At 49.2% G+C, this 16,185-nt stretch overlaps 1 protein-coding gene across 6 annotated transcripts in view; it reads left to right on the forward strand.

Annotated features, from left to right (window-relative positions):
* Cep250 (centrosomal protein 250) overlaps nt 1-12,286 on the forward strand; it is a 59,579-nt gene extending 47,293 nt beyond the window's left edge. For 4 of the 6 annotated variants that reach the window (XM_048349078.1, XM_048349080.1, XM_048349081.1 and 1 more), the window contains 7 exons: nt 956-1,077; nt 1,536-4,130; nt 6,714-6,827; nt 6,994-7,149; nt 7,717-7,818; nt 8,728-8,790; nt 11,600-12,286. In XM_048349078.1, the coding sequence (XP_048205035.1) occupies nt 956-1,077; nt 1,536-4,130; nt 6,714-6,827; nt 6,994-7,149; nt 7,717-7,818; nt 8,728-8,790; nt 11,600-11,863 (3,416 nt within the window). In that variant the 3' untranslated portion in view covers nt 11,864-12,286. The remainder of the gene's footprint in view (nt 1-955; nt 1,078-1,535; nt 4,131-6,713; nt 6,828-6,993; nt 7,150-7,716; nt 7,819-8,727; nt 8,791-11,599) is intronic. The other 2 variants (XM_048349083.1, XM_048349082.1) reach the window with 2 other exon arrangements.
* Nucleotides 12,287-16,185: the final 3,899 nt, after the last annotated feature.

Raw genomic sequence — 16,185 nt, forward strand, 5'->3', positions numbered from 1 at the left:
GGGATTGAACTCAACCTCACATTTGCTAGGCAGGTACTCTACCAGTTGGACCACACCACAAGCTCCACTTTTTTTTGGTCTGTTATGGGACTTAAACTCAATCACTGGGCAGTATCCCTGAGCTCTTTTGCTCAAGGCTAGCACTCTACCACTTTGAGCCACAGCTCCACTTCCAGTTTTCTGGTGGTTAATTGGAGATAAGACTCTCATAGACTTTCCTACCCAGGCTGGCTTTGAACTGCAATCCTCAGGTCTCAGTCTCCTCAGTAGTTAGGGTTGCAGGTATGAGACACCAGCACTCAGCTCACTTATTTTCCTTATTTCCAGATATGCCATTAAAATAGTTTTCGATGGTAAAATGATCATGGGCTTATTTGGGAGAAAGCAAGGAGATCGAATCTGAGGACAACATATCTGTGCCCTAGCCCAGGACTTGGAGGGGTGATGACTATTTGGAAAGGAGAGGAGAGGGAAGGTTCTTGAGGCTCAAGGTTCTTTTGTAGAAGAGAATAAGGCATGGGGAGAGAAGGGGGTGATGGGCCTTTTGAGGACAATTTTGATGTCTTCCCAAGATCCACACACAGAGCAGCCTTCTAGGCATGTTGCAGAAATAAGTGGCAGGCAAGAGAGCCACCAGGTCTCTCACATAATTTGGGGCTGGAAGGCACTTCTATTATCAGCCAGCTCCACCCTGCCTGGAGTTTAAAGTTGAGGATCTTTATGATAAGGATGGGAAAGTGTTAGGATGATTTCTAGGTTTGGCCTGTGAACACAGCAGAGAAGCTAGACCGCAGGAGTAGCTAGCGGATGGGTTATGTCTTAGGATGCTAGATGTGATTCTCTCCCTCTTGGCCTTATTCCCCTTTGCTTCTGTGCCCTATCCTCCATCTGCCTTTTCTGTGTTATCCCTCTTCCAACCATGGGTTTGACTCCACTACCTCTGCTCTTCCCAAAGAGAAATCCAAGTGGGAAGGAAAACAGAACTCTCTGGAATCTGAGCTGAAGGACTTGAATGAGTTGGTGGCATCATTACAGAGTCGCCTACGGCAGGCAGAGCTGCAAAGAATGGAAGCCCAGGTGAAGTGATACTGGTTTTGTGGAAGGGCTGCCTCAATAGTTGTACCTTAAGGTCCAAGGCTTTACTGCTCAGGCTTATCCTGGCCTGTGGCTTTATGTTCAGCTTCCTTCAACAATTCTCAGTTCCTCTGGCTGTCCCAGTGTCCCTCAGGACCAGTAGTAAGGTCCTAATAACTCCTTCAATTAATTTTTTTCTGAAATGTGGGTGTGATTTTTAACACTTTCTCTGAAAGAGAAAGAGTCTGAGATGACTCGTTCACATTAGGCCCTTTCTCCTGGGAACAGCAGAGCCATACTTGAGTGGTGGTCCAGATGCTCATGTACAGGATCAGCAGAATTGGAATGTATCACTTATTTAGCCCAAGCCACTGCTGACGCATAGCATAAGGCAAGTGCTGGAGGGTATTGACAGTATTGGAGAAGTAACCCCGTCTAAAGTGTTACCCCTTGTTTTCCAGAGCGAGCAAGATTTACTTCGGGCCGCCAAGGAGAACCTGATGGTCCAAGTGGACCGCTTGCAAGCATGTGTTGCAGAAGCCAGGACCCAAGCAAATGCGGCTGAGATCCTGGAAGAAGACTTGCGAACGACTCGCTCAGCACTGAAACTGAAAAATGAGGAAGTGGAGAGTGAACGGGAAAGAGCCCAGGCTCTGCAAGAGCAGGGGGAGCTGAAGATGGCTCAGGGCAAGGCTTTGCAGGAGAATCTGGCTCTACTGGCCCAGACCCTGTCTGAAAGAGAAGAGGAGGTAGAGACTTTGCAGGGAGAAATCCAGGAACTGGAGAAACAGCGGGAAATGCAGAAGGCTGCTCTGGAACTGCTGTCTCTGGACCTGAAGAAGAGGAATCAAGAGGTAGATCTGCAACAAGAACAGATTCGGGAGTTGGAGAAGTGTAGATCTGTCTTGGAGCACCTGCCCATGGCTGTGCAGGAGCGAGAGCAGAAGCTGACTGTGCAGAGGGAGCAAATTAACGAGCTTGAGAAGGACCGGGAGGCCCAGCGGGATGCCTTAGAGCATCAGCTTCTGGAACTGGAGAAGAAGAACCAAGTGATTGAGTCCCAGAGGGGACAGATTCAGGATCTAAAAAAGCAGTTAGTGACTCTGGAACACCTGGCCCTGGAGCTGGAAGAAAACCGACACAAAGTGGAGAGCCTGAAGAAGATGATTGAGGAGCTGGAGGGCCAGAGGGAAATGCAGAGGGTAGCCCTGACTCACCTCACATTGGACCTGGAAGAAAGGAGCCAGGAGCTACAAGTGAAAAGCAGCCAGCTCCATGAGCAGGAGAGCCACAGCACCCTTCTGGCAAGAAAGCTTCAGGACAAGGACCAGGAGGTGAAGTCCCAGCGCCAACAGATTGAGGATCTGCAGAGGCAGAAAGAACATTTGGCTCAGGACCTGGAGCAGAGAGGCCAGGAGCTGATACTACAGAAGGAGAGGATTCAGGCCCTAGAAGACCAGAGGACATTACAGACCAAGATCTTAGAGGAGGACCTGGAGCAGATCAAGTTGTCCTTGAGAGAGCATGGCCGAGAGCTGGCCCATCAGAGACCCTCAGTACAGGAGCGGGTAGAAGAAGCGAAGAGTCCTAGTAAATCACAGCGCGGAAGTCTAGAGCACATGAAGCTGATCCTGCGTGAGAAGGAGAAGGAGGTCGAACACCACCAGGAGCACATCCAGGAACTTCAAGAGCACAAGGACCAGCTGGAACAGCAGCTCCAGGGCCTGCATAGGAAGGTAGGTGAGTCCAACCTGCTCCTGACCCAGCAGGAGCAGGAGATAATGATCCTACAGCGGCACCTGCAGGAAGCAAAGGAACAAGGGGAACTAAAAGAGCAATCACTTCAAAGTCAGCTGGAAGAGACCCATAGAGCCCTGGCCCACAGGGACCAGGAACTTGAGGCCCTGGAACGAGAACAGCAACAGGCCCAGACTCGAGAGGAGAATCTGAAGGCAAAGGAAAGTGTACTCCAGGCTGCTCTGGATGAGGCCCACAGGACACTGAGAGAGCACCAAGGAGAACTGGAGGAGCAGAGAGAGCAAGTACAAAGACTCCAGGAAGAGCTGGCAGTGGCCCAACGGCAGGTGCAGGCCCTGGAGGAAGTGTTGGGAGATCTAAGGGCTGAGTCCCGGGAACAGGAGACGGCTCTACTGGCCCTTCAGCATCGGTGTGCAGAGCAGGTGCAGGAGCATGAGGCCAAGGCCAGAGCCTTGCAGGACAGCTGGCTGCAAGCAGAAGCCACACTCAAGGAACGGGACCAGGAGCTAGAGGCTCTGCGGGCAGAAAGCCAGACCTCCAGGCAGCAGGAGGAAGCTGCATGGAGTCAAGCAGAGGCTCTGCAGAAGACCCTCAGCAAGGCCCAGGCCTCCCTCCAGGAGAAAGAACAGTCTCTCCTTGAGCAGGCCAAACTGAACCGCAGCCTAGAGGCCAGCACTACCACCCTGAAAGCCACCCTGCATGCCTGCCAAGCACATGCCCAGCAGCTTGAGGAAGCCCTGAGGAGGCGCGAAGGGGAGATCCAGGACCAGGATCTCCGACATCAAGAAGACATGCAGCAGCTCCAACAGGCACTTGCCCAGAGGGACGAAGAGCTGAGGCAGCAAAAGGAACAGGGACAGCTTCTGGAGAAGTCTCTGGCCCAGAGCAGTCAAGAGAAGCAGAGTCAGGAGCAAGAAAGAGAAGAGACCGGGGGTCTTCATGAGAGTTTGCGGGAGCTACAGCTGATTCTAGCCCAAAAGGAAGAGGAAATCCTGGAGCTGAGAGGTGCCCAGCAACAGAAGAACATAGAGGCCTTCTCTCCTACCTCCAAAGCCTCCACAATAGAGGAACCATCCTCAAAACTGGAATCTTTAGGGCCCATGCTGCAGCGGGAGTTAGAGCGACTACAGGTAGCCCTGAGGCAGACAGAAGCCAGGGAGATTGAGTGGAGAGAGAAGGCTCGGGACTTGGCGCTCTCCCTAGCCCAGAGCAAAGCCAGTGTCACCAGTCTGCAAGAGGTAACCATGTTCCTACAGGCCTCTATCCTGGAGCGGGAATCTGAACAGCAAAGACTGCAGGTGAGTCACTCCCGGGGCCAGTAAGGGCCAGGAGCAGAGCCTATCTGGCTAAGCTCAGGGACTGTCTGCCACCTTGGGCCTTGAGGCACCTTAGACAGCCTGAGAGAGCTGAAGTAATAAGCTCCACTCAACATGAGTGGGACTCAAGTTATTTCCTACCCTTAGATGGGCAACTATAATGCAGAGTAGTTAGCCTGAAAGGGGAGGGACACTTGAGCTTTTCCTCAAGGCGGGTCCTAAAAGGCTTCCTGGTAACAGTGGTGTTTAAAGTTAGTTGAAGAGACCAATAAGGAACTAACCAAGATGGGGGGGGGGGGGGTCGGAGCATGGCTTTCAAGAGAAGAGGAAAAGGAGTCTAGAGGATCTGTGTTGGAGTCTCAGGTTTCCTGAGATATAGCAGGCAGTTGAGAAGAGGAGATCGCAGATACCTTCGGGGCTTATAAGTCATGCTAAGGCCTGGGTCACTAGTGGGAAGTGGTTTGGGATCATAAGTGACATGATCAGGATTGCTCAGCCACCATGTGGAGCACTAACAGATCTGGGAGAAGTATGGGGGAGGGGAGAGACTAAAAATGCTAAGCTTGAACTCTGGGGGAAAAAAAGCACATGGGTTTCTAAGATGAAGAAAGCAGTCTTGAGAAAGAAGTGGAAGCTAAGTTAGTTTGGAAATGGAGGTATTAGCAGGCAGCTCAATGAAGGATCTGAAGTTGGAGAACGCAGCTACACTGGGGTTGGAGAGGAGATTTTGTAACCCTCAGGAACACTCGTAGGTAGGATGTTGAGTGAGAAAGGAAGTGGGTTTAGGATAGAACTTTAGGGTATGAACTTTAATCTCTGTTTTTCTTCAGACTCCTAGTACTTTGCTCAAGACCTACAGTGTAGACAATAAAGAAAACTAGATTGGGGGCTGGGGATATGGCCTAGTGGCAAGAGTGCTTGCCTCGTATACATGAAGCCCTGGGTTCAATTCCCCAGCACCCCGTATACAGAAAATGGCCAGAAGTGGCGCTGTGGCTCAAGTGGCAGAGTGCTAGCTTTGAGCAAAAAGAAGCCAGGGACAGTGCTCAGGCCCTGAGTCTAAGCCCAGGACTGGCCAAAAAAAAAAGAAAACTAGATTGGGCTGGGAAGGTAGAGTCCTTGCCTACCATGCATGAAGCCCTGGGTTCAATTCCTCAGTACCACATAAACAGAAAAAGCAGGAAGTGGCGCTGTGGCTCAAGTGGGAGAGTGCTAGCCTTGAGCAAAAGAAGCTCAGGGACAGTGTCCAAGCCCTGAGTTAAAGCCCCAGAACTGGCAAAAAAAGAAAACTAGATTGACTAAACATCAGCACTACAGTTTATTAGCTGAGTGTCTGACTTGGATGTCTTGTGGACAAGATCAGGTATGGTAGTAAACCGTAGGGCCGTACATATCAAGTGCCTGAGAAGAAGGCGCTCATCAGTGGAACGCCTTGTCTAGTTCCAGGTCCATCCTGACAGACACAGCAAGAGGACAGTGTGCAACTGGGCAGAAGGGCATTTCCTAGCCATGCTCGTGGATTACTGGGCAGTGTTCACTCACTGATATAACCTGGGGCTGGGCATTTCACCCATTCTCCCCTCTTAACACTCAAAGGCATCTTTTAGGTACAGCTCTTCATCTTTTAAAGCATTTTATGTGCCAGGCCCTGTTACTCTCCCTTTCTTCCACTATCCTGAAAAAAAAAAGGAACTGACACTAAACTCATTTTGTAGTTGAGACATGGCAGTTAGAGGTTAACCTGTTTCGAGTCCTATAGCTGGTAACTTGCCAAAGTAGATTAGATCTAACAGTCTGACTTAAACTCAAGCCCTTCCTCCCCCTCTGCCACACACACACACCCTTCCCTCTGCTCTGACTTCTTTCTTGTTACTGTTTACAAAACATGGGGTGCCTAAAAATGAATATTACATTTCTCCATTCATCCAAAAGGGTTTAACCCCAAGGACTTGATTCACATTTTTTGGAACTTGTCATTTTATAAAGGAGAAATTTGGGATTTGGAGCATGACTCAAGTCCTTGATTTCCAGAACATGGTTCCAGGTCATCACCTGGCTTTATCAAGGTCTCAAGTGAGATGGAAGTTCTGAGCCTAGCTCACTTGATTGCTCACCATTGAAATCTTAGGAATATTCCTTGTTTCATTCATCTGGAAAATGAAGGTTCTAGACTAAAATAGCTAAGCGCCTCCAGGAAATTGAATTGTTTTTCGTGACAAGCGCTCTTGCCACTAGGCTATATTCCCAGCCCAATGTTTGCCTTTTTTTTTTTCTTTTGCCAATCCTGGGGTTTGGACTCAGGGCCTGAGCACTGTCCCTGGCTTCTCTTTGCTCAAGGCTAGCACTCTACCACTTGAGCCACAGCGCCACTTCTGGCCGTTTTCTATATATATGTGGTGCTGGGGAATTGAACCCGGGGCTTCATGTATATGAGTCAAGCACTCTTGCCACTAGGCCATATTCCCAGCCCTTGAATTGTTTTTTTATGAGGATGGAGGGAACAGAGGAAGATCTGGCTAGAAGGTTGGCGAAGTGTGATTTTTGTCCCATATCTCCATATTCCAGGAGGAGCTGGCACTTACCAGACAGACTCTAGAGCAGGAGCAGCTACACAGCCCCTGCTCAGCCTATCAAGCAAAGCAGGAGCCCAGAGCAGAACAGGGAGTACAGCCTGGAGAGGTGAGCTCTGGGGAACTGCTAATAGAATGTTTCTGTTGGGGCTTTTTCTCCTCCTTGGGAGTTGTATCCCTGATGCCCAACCTGCCAAACTCATTCTTGGTCTCTATTTAATCCCCGTACCTGCATGTGGGGCTGCCCAAGTGAGATTCACAGGCCTTCTCCACAGGTCTTAGGAGTGAAGGCTGAGCCTAGTTCTGATATGGAGGAGAAGCAGTCATGGAAACAAAGGCTTGAACATCTACAGCAAGCGGTGGCATGGCTAGAGATTGACCGTAGCAGGTTACAGCAGCACAATATCCAACTGCGGATCACCTTGGAGCAGGTCAGTAACGTCTGTTGTCTTCAGATCTCTGCTTCTGAGTTCAGCAGGCATGTGTGTCTACTCATATATCCCAACCTGTGGGACAAACCCACCCTGCTGCCTATTTCTCAAATACAATGAGCAGTTGTGAATGGCTCACAAAGCCTGAAATAGTTGTTACAGAAAATGTTTGCTGACCTTTGCTCCCAAGGCCTGAGATATGGCCTACCTCCTCTGCCCCAAGAGCATGTATTTGCTCTCCCCCAGCCCAGGAGTTGCAGATCTCTGGGCCTAGGCACTGTCTGTCCCTGAGCTCTTCAGCTCAAGGCTAGTGCTCTGCCACTTACAGTGGCATCACTTCCAGTTTTCTAGTGGTTAATGGGAGGTAAAAGTCTCATGGACTTTCCTGACTGGGCTGGATTTGAACCACAATTACCAGATCTCAACCTCCTGCAAGCGTGATTGCAAGCGTGAGCCACCAGCACCTGGCAGAGTCTCCAATTTTATTGCTATCTCCTTATGCTCACCACTGTACATGCACTGGCTCCAAGCCAAAATGTGATTTCTCTTGCACTTGCATGTGAGCAGGTAGAGCGAGAGCGGAAGAAGCTGAAGAGGGATTCCCTGCGCACATCCCGAGCTGGGTCCCAGGAGATCAGCGAAGCCACGGCCTCCTCACCCACACAGCAGGTTTATCTATTTTCTCACCTCACCCCTAGCCATCAGAAACTCTGCTTGCTCTTTGTAGCACATATCCCAAGCCACCCTTGGACATAAAGACAGCCATTGTAGCAACTTCACAGAACCCTTGCTTAGTCTGTCCTAGCCCTGGGAAAGGAGGCCCAGCATGAGTTGGAGAGTCAAGGCTGGCAGCCCTGCATCCACAGGAGATTGGATCTGCACTCAGGGACATGGACCTCAGGCTCACCTAGGAAGTAGCAAGGGAGTCCCTGGGACATGAGAAAGGAGCTAGCCAGAATCTCAGGCATACATAGGGGCATTGTGTGCTTACCAGGGAACTTGATCTCAGTTTTAGAGATTTATCAGACTTCTTTATAGAAGAGTTCATAAGATGTAGGTCTATGGCATTTCAGGGAGCAGCATCTCTTTTTTTGCTAAAAGGTTTGAGGCTTCCTTAAACTGTCACTAAGCTGAGGTTTGCCCTTCAATCCTCAACCAGCTTGGCCTGTTGAAGAGGGACTCTTTTCTGATGGTTATGTGTCTCCAGCTCTCTTACAGTGAAAGCTTACCAAGGTCAGGCACCTTGACTTATTTCACCCTGGCATCCTCACCTCACATCCCTGGCTTGGTACAAAGCAGACAGATGCATGACATATTTCTGTTAAATAAAACAGGGCCTCAAAGAAGCAAATTACCATCCATGTTCTATTGACATTTAGTGTCAGGTCCACCATGGCCCACTGTACTGCTGGGGGCCCTCTTGTCTCCTTACCCTATGCTATGCCCTACAGAGTCTTGAGTTCAGGTTCTTCCAGCATAGGCCCTTGCCCAGCCCCTAAGCTTGGGCTGGAAGTTGCCTTGCAGAAACCCCAGAGCAGGAAAGCCCATTCCAACAAGTCTGATATCTGTCTTCCTCAGGATGGAAAAGGCGGACAGAGGGTGTCTTCAGAAGCCAAGCATATGATTGAACTGCAGAAAGAGGTAGGTTTTGGAAGGATCCACCTTCCAAGGCCCTTTTCTCTCCCTTACATACAGGTAATAAGGATTTCATGTCCCACTGTATGTCTGGCTCTTTGTGCATCACTGGCAAGAGAAGGGGCTGTAGCTCCTGCCTTTGGAGAAACAAGAAAGGCCTCAGTGCCAACTTTACCTGGCATATGCTGAGTGTGGGAAGGGGACGGATTCACAATCAGGAAGAGTAAGGACAAAGGAGCTGAGGGGAACACAGACATGTAGGACGGCCTAAAGGAAGCAAGGTGCTAGCCTCTGCCGACAGCGGTCAGGGGCCGGGAAAGCTCTGTCAGCTCTGGGGAAACTATCAATGCCCACTTGTCTCATAGGGCTCACGTATCTCTCTTCAAAGACCAAGAACAATAAGTGTGGAATTTTGACTTGTTTCTGTTTTGTTCTTTTGAGACCGGTCTCACTGTGTAGCACAGGTTAACCTCAGTTCTCCATCCTCCTGCCTCCTGAATGTTGGGATTACAGGTGGAATTTTTCTTTCTAGGCCTGTTTAAAAAAAATCAGTCACAATTTTTAAAAAATGAAATGGGTAATTACTCCTGACCTGACTCTAGCTAGGCTGTGGCTGTTAGTTTGAATTTAGTTAAACTCATACAAAGCAATTCTGAAGCAGGGTCCTGACAGAGAGGCAAGAGAATGCCCTTGGGTGGGGCTGAAGAAGTGCTTAGCCAGTGCCGGTTGCTTACGCTTGTGATCCTTTTACACAGGAGGCTGAGATCTGAGCATCGAGGTAAAACCCAGACTGAGCTGGAAAGTTAGTGAGACTCTTATCTCTAGTAAACTATGCACAAAAAGCCAAAACTGGCCCTATGGCTCAAGTGGTAGAGCACTCGCCTTGAGCAAAAAGAAGCTCAGGGCCAGCTCCCAAGTCGAGAATTCAAACTCCAGGAAGTACTCTTAACCTACGTGCCTTCTTAGATTCGCCTCTAGCCCTGGATTGCCCCAATATCCCCTTGGCTTTACCTTTGCTTATCTCAGTGTACTCATGTGAGAAATAGAGGGATTCATCAGTGTTTCTCAACCCTGGCTGTACATTTGAACTCCCTGGGGGAGCTTTGAAAAAGTACTGATATCAGACCTCACTTCAATCTAATTCAGTTGGATTATTTTCTAAAATTTTCCAAACATATGCTAAGATTTTCTACAGGGATTAAAATGCTCTGTATCAAGCCAGGCACTGGTGCCTCATGCCTGTAATCCTAGTTACTCAGGGGGCTGAGATCTGAGGATCTCTGTTCAAAGGAAAACTGGGCCAAAAAGTCCATGAGACTCTACTTTTTTTTTTTTTTTTTTGCCAGTCCTGGGCCTTGGACTCAGGGCCTGAGGGCTGTCCCTGGCTTCTTCCCACTCAAGGTTAGCACTCTGCCACCTGAGCCACAGCGCCCCTTCTGGCCGTTTTCCATATATGTGGTGCTGGGGAATTGAACCGAGAGCTTCATGTGTAGGAGGCAAGCACTCTTGCCACTAGGCCATATTCCCAGCCCTGAGACTCTACTTTCAATAAATTTCCAAACCCCAGAACACACACACACACATGATCTTGGTTGATGTAAGAGTTATGAAAGTAGACAACTGATGATGAAGAACACCAGGTGGTATTCCAGCAGGAGAGTGAACTTTATTTTGCTGAACTGCTGACCTGCTGCTAACCCAAGGCACATGCTGTGGGCAAGAGGGCCAGTCACACCCAGGCGATGCCATATCCAAGGCAGGGGCGGGGAGGTGTGTCCAGGTGGGTTAGGGTGTGACCTCCGAGAAGGAGGAGGTAACTGCCTCCAGGTATGCCAGTTACCTAGCTAACTGGAGGGACATTTTTAAACAGGTGGGGGCAGGGCTGGAGTATGGCTTAGCGGTAGAGTGCTTGCCTAGTATGCATGAAGCTCTGGGTTCGATTCCTCAGTACCCCATAAGGAGGAAAAGCCAGAAGTGGTGCTGTGGCTCAAGTGGTAGAATGCTAGCCTTGAACAAAATGAAGCCAGAGACAGTGCTCAGGCTCCAGGACTGGCCAAAAAAAAACAACACTGGATACTTTTATGCATATTTTCCTTTAGTAAAGTTGATGAGCAGCTTTGTTGCAGTCTTAAGTATTGCAACCTGCTTCCTGCTCCTTAATCTGCCGTGATAACAGAGACCAGACGTGGAATTGAAGTTTGGGGTGCCAGGGGACCTGTTGCCTTCCACCAGCTTCAGATCCCAAGATTCCATTCACCAAGGTTTTTATTGGTCTTGTGCACGCAGTAAGGTACAAACTTGAACCTGAGACAATATTCTGTATACAACGGGTAGATGACCTCCTCCTAAGAAGGAGAGCTAAACAGTAAACAGCTTACAATTTGTGTAAACCCAAGTCTGCCCTCAGGCTCCCACACAGCTTAGGGTGGGGTTAGCCCACACCTGAGATAGAAATCTGTGGAAATCGGAATTCTCCTTAAGCCAGGATGGATTGACCTTCCCCGGAAACTGTCAGTGTAGGTCCAAACTCCCAGTCCTCACACACCCGCATTCCCAATCCTCTCACAGCTTGGATTTTTGGGCTATTGCATCTAAGCTCCTGATTTATTGCACATGTGCAGTCAGTGGTGAGAATCACTGTATTCTATTTCATTCTCAGGGCTCATTCTCCCAAACACTCGAAAGCCTGATTGTGAGGTCCATCATGTGGTCGATTCATTCCAGTGCTGTGCCAAGAGCCACACAAGCACAGAGCAAAAGAATTGGGACCGCTTCAGAGTCCTTAACCATTCTCCCTGGTTTTCCTGCCTACTAGGTGGCCCTGCTGCGGTCTCAGCTGGCCTTGGAACGGAAGCAGAGGCAGGAGTACATCGCTCGCTCAGTGCAGACCAGCCGTGAACTAGCAGGCCTGCACCACAGCCTGTCCCACTCACTTCTCACTGTAGCCCAGGCTCCAGAGGCCACTGTGCTAGAGGCTGAGACCCGCAAGCTGGATGAGTCCCTGACTCAAAGTCTGACATCCCCAGGACCAGCCCTGCTCCACCCCAGCCCCAGCACCTCCCAGGCCACCTCCAGGTAGCGGCCACAAGGGAAGGATACAGGCTACCTTGGTGGCTTATGGACGGATGACTATGGAGTGGCTCGTAGCCCTTCTTGCAGCTACAGGAAAAGATCTGGTATTGGTATGAGGATGGAAATCTGGAAAGCTGGAGGTGGCCCCAGCTCACATGGGAATGAGGCAAGTCACAGTTGCCTGCTAACATTAACATACAGTACCTGGGGAGTGCTTTCTCCTGACCCACAAGACATCCCTGCTTTCTTATCACCCGATGAACCTACTGGAGTCCACACTAGGCCTGGAGGCTCCAGCGATACCACAGCCTGTGGATGGTCTGTTGTGAACATTCTGGATGTATCAGGTGCTGGGAGGTTCAGTTACCTCCTGTCTGGAATGTATTTTTTCATCACTTCGCCTTCTTCCTCAACAATAAACCCTGGATCTCTGCATTTGTCCTTAGCTGCTATCTCTCCATGTCCCTACAGCAGAAGCACATCAAGGGAATTAAGGAAAATGTAGATTCCTGTCAGGTTGAATGAATTGCTGCCTGAGATGATGTAATTGGGAAAATCACGAACAGCTTGGAGGCTGATTGATAAGACCAGATTAACACTCATAAATGAGTCAGAGTTAGTTATGTGTACTGGCTAGAAGTACTGTAGAAATTTCAAGCATGAGGGAGGGAGGTGTACAGTGCTTGAAGAATGGGGGAGCTAAGCTGAGCACACTGATGGAAAGATGGATCTGGTTGTGAGAACAGGCTGAGATTTGGAGAGGTAGATTTTGGAGGCCCTTCAGTTCTAAGTCCTAGACAAGGAGGAACCACCAAATGATCATTACTTAAAAACAATTCTGAGGGGCTGGGGATATGGCCTAGTGGCAAGAGTGCTTGCCTCGTATACATGAGGCCCTGGGTTCAATTCCCCAGCACCACATATACAGAAAATGGCCAGAAGTGTCGCTGTGGCTCAAGTGGCAGAGTGCTAGCCTTGAGCAAAAGGAAGCCAGGGACAGTGCTCAGGCCCTGAGTCCAAGTCCAGGACTGCCCGCCCCCCCCCAAAAAAAAAAACAGTTCTGAACCTCAAAAACACATTCGTCCTGAGCTGAAGTTAGGTGGAGTTGAGTCTCCATCTGCCCTCATTCCCCTTGACACACACATGGTTGTGTGCATGAATACCTTTTTTTTTTTGCTGGTCCTGGGGCTTGAACTCAGGACTTGGATAATGTCCCTGAGCCTCTTTGTGCTCAAGGCTAGCGCTCTCACACTTGAGCCACATTGTCACTTCCAACTTTTTTTGAGTAATTTATTGGAGATAAGAGTCTCACGGGGACTTTCCTGCCCAAGCTGGCTTCGAACCAGGATCCTCAGATCTCAGCCTCCTGAGTAGCTGGGATTACAGGTATGAACTACTGGCAGCTAGTTCACAAATATCTTGTAAATGTCCTTTCCTAGGTACATCAGCTAGGATGGACTATGGCAGAACTTGTCATTTATAGATGGCTGGGGGACAGGGACTGCATTGAAACCAGCTCAATCAACTTCCTCAAAGCCAAAGAACAGCTCCTCTTCTGCCTCCATTCTTTGTATGTTAGAGCAGCAATCTTTGTGCCATGCTCACCTGTGCTCTCTGGTTCCCCACCCAAGATTTCCAGCATCTTGATCACCAAAAGTTATCTAGCATAAGTACACACTAGAGGAGAAGCTACCATTGTCTGTTGGGATGATGCAGATGGGAATGTGATCACAGCCTAGTGTGAGGGCACAGTCCACTTTTCACTAACAAGTGAAGAGCATGGACTTCTAATCACTCATTCCCGAGTTCTAGCACCAAACTTGGAGACCCCATTGATCAGAGAAAAGGGTCAAGGACAGGATGCAGCTCAGAGCCCAAAACTGACCCTCCACCAGCCACTAAAGGCAAGATGGCCTCCAGTTCTATCAAAGGTTCGAGGACTATCTGAAGGCAAACACCCCCTGCTGGTGGAAGCAGGTTTTGCAGCCAAGCTTACCGGGCTTAAGGCACCAGAGCCTCTGCAGCATTTGGGCCAGCAGCCCGAAGTTCCTGTGAAAGTTGCTTTCAAGGCAACCTCTCAGCTCAACTCTGCTTGCAGGTGTCATCACAGTTCAAAGCCAGCCTGGCAGGGAAGTCTGTGAAACTTATCTCCAGTAACCACCAGAAAACTGGAAGTAGCCCTGTGGCTTCAAGTGATAGAGCGCAATCCTTGAGCTAAAGAGCTCAGGCACAGTGCCCAGGCCCGGAGTTCAAGCCACACAACTGATGAAAAAAAAAAAGCCTACAAAAGATGCCTGGTGTATAGCACTCGTAAGGGACCTGACGCAACTATTTTCCTGATGATTCTGTGCTCAGTTTGCTGTCAGTTATAGAGTTGTATTCAATCAATTCATTTTCAGCTTTACCCCATTTTCATTCACTTCATCAGATAGGGTCTGTGGTGCCGCCACATTTTTTATTGAAAATTAGTAATAGAATATAGTCCTTGAATGTCACCAGGAATCTCAGAGAAATTACTTGGGTTTTATTCAGTGGCAGAGCGATCTCCAGCAGGTCTACTTGCAGTCTCGCCCATTGCTCAAACTCCCAGGTCCCTTTGGCTTCCTGCCTGCTTCCTTGGGCCTCCAGTGGAACAGTCTCCACTGTAGATGGTTACCCTCCCCTCAACACTTCATCTTAACAATGACCTGTCTTTTGGGAGCCTTTACATGATTACCTTCAACACATATCCATCATCCCACTCATGGGACTGTCTTTTGAGATAATCAGCCCCCAAACCCAAACAAGGATACCTGGAAGATGGGATAAGACAAAAGAAGGCCATGGAGGCTGGGAATGTGGCTTAGTGGCATAGTGCTTGCCTAGCATGCATGAAGTCCTGCATTCCCTTCCTCAGTACCACATAAACAGAAAAGGCTGGAATTGGTGCTATGGCTCAAGTGGTAGAGTGCTAGCCTTGAGCAAAAAGAAGCCAGGTCAGTGCTCAGGCCCTGAGTCCAAGGCCCAGGACTGGCAAAAAAAAAAAAAAAAAAAAAAGGAGGAGGAAGGAGAAAAGAAGGAAGAAGCAGCAGCCCTGGCAGGCCGGGTCCTGCCCTCACCCTGCCACTCCAGAAACATGTACCAATACTGAGCGTGCAGCTTTTTCCTTAGGGAAGGAATTCATTTCCAGGGAATGTAGACTCTGAAAACTCAGAATAGCCCCAGAATCCATTTCCCATAAGATGAGAGTTTTCCCAGGTGTGAGAACACATAAGCTGATGTGTAAGCCGGGCACTGGTGGTTCACACTTGTAATTCTAGATACTCAGGAGGCTGAAATCTGAAGATCAAAGTTCAAATCCAGCCTGGGCAAGAAAGTCTGTGAGACTCTTTAACTCCAATTAACCAGAAACCTGGAAGTGGTGCTGTGGCTCAAAATGATAGAGCAGTACACTAGCCTGGAACCGAAAGAACTCAGGGACAGTGTCCAGGCCCTAAGTTCAAGCCCCATGACCAACAAAAGAAAAGAAAGCTGTTGTGAAAGAAACTCCAAGGCACCCTGTGTGGAAGCCTGAAAGGAGGGGAATGGTCAGATTGAATAGAACCTTGAAGGCCAGGCAGAAAACATCAGATTATAAGTCCCTGGGAATACAGAAATTGGGTAGAATGAAGATCTGTGAGTTGCAGATGTCTTACCCTGGTCATAAATGTGCAAGGCATAAGCTAGAGGCCCAGACCCCAAGCATAGATACTGACCCTGGCTTCTCAGCCAATATTCCTGGAAATGCACAGGAAAGCGAGGTGGATCACCAGCATCTGGAGAAGATGGGAGGAGAGTGCTAACTAGAAACCTGTTCTGTGGCCCCACACAACCACATCCTCCTTTCCCTTGTCCTTCCTGGAGACCTCACTTCATCTTTGTTCTCTGGTTCTAAGAGGAAACTTGACTATCCCAAATCATAAAAAGGATTGGCATAGGGGGTGGGGCATGGGGCAGGGAATTGGAGTCATTTGATACAGCTTCCCCCAAGCTTAAGTGTCCAGTATTCAATAAGGATCTCTCACGAGCCCCCAGGGTCTCTTAGCTTCCAAGCAGAGCTCTTTCCTCATAGGATGCTTATGACCCATTCTGGATTAATTCAGTGGAAGCAGCAGCAGTGGAGTGCCAGGGTCCTTTGCACTGGTGAGCTTAGGTTACATCATGTGCATGGCCGTCTTGTTCCCCACATCTGCCTCAAAGCCTTGGACAGGAGCCCAATTTCTCCTGGAAAGGAGGGCAGGATGTTCATTTGGAAGGGAAGAAAGAGGAGGAGAAGGAAGAAGGAGGAGGGTTTGGCCCAATCTTCCTGGT

Source organism: Perognathus longimembris, chromosome 6, assembly GCF_023159225.1.
Source record: "Perognathus longimembris pacificus isolate PPM17 chromosome 6, ASM2315922v1, whole genome shotgun sequence".
NCBI classification, from domain to species: Eukaryota; Metazoa; Chordata; class Mammalia; order Rodentia; family Heteromyidae; genus Perognathus; species Perognathus longimembris.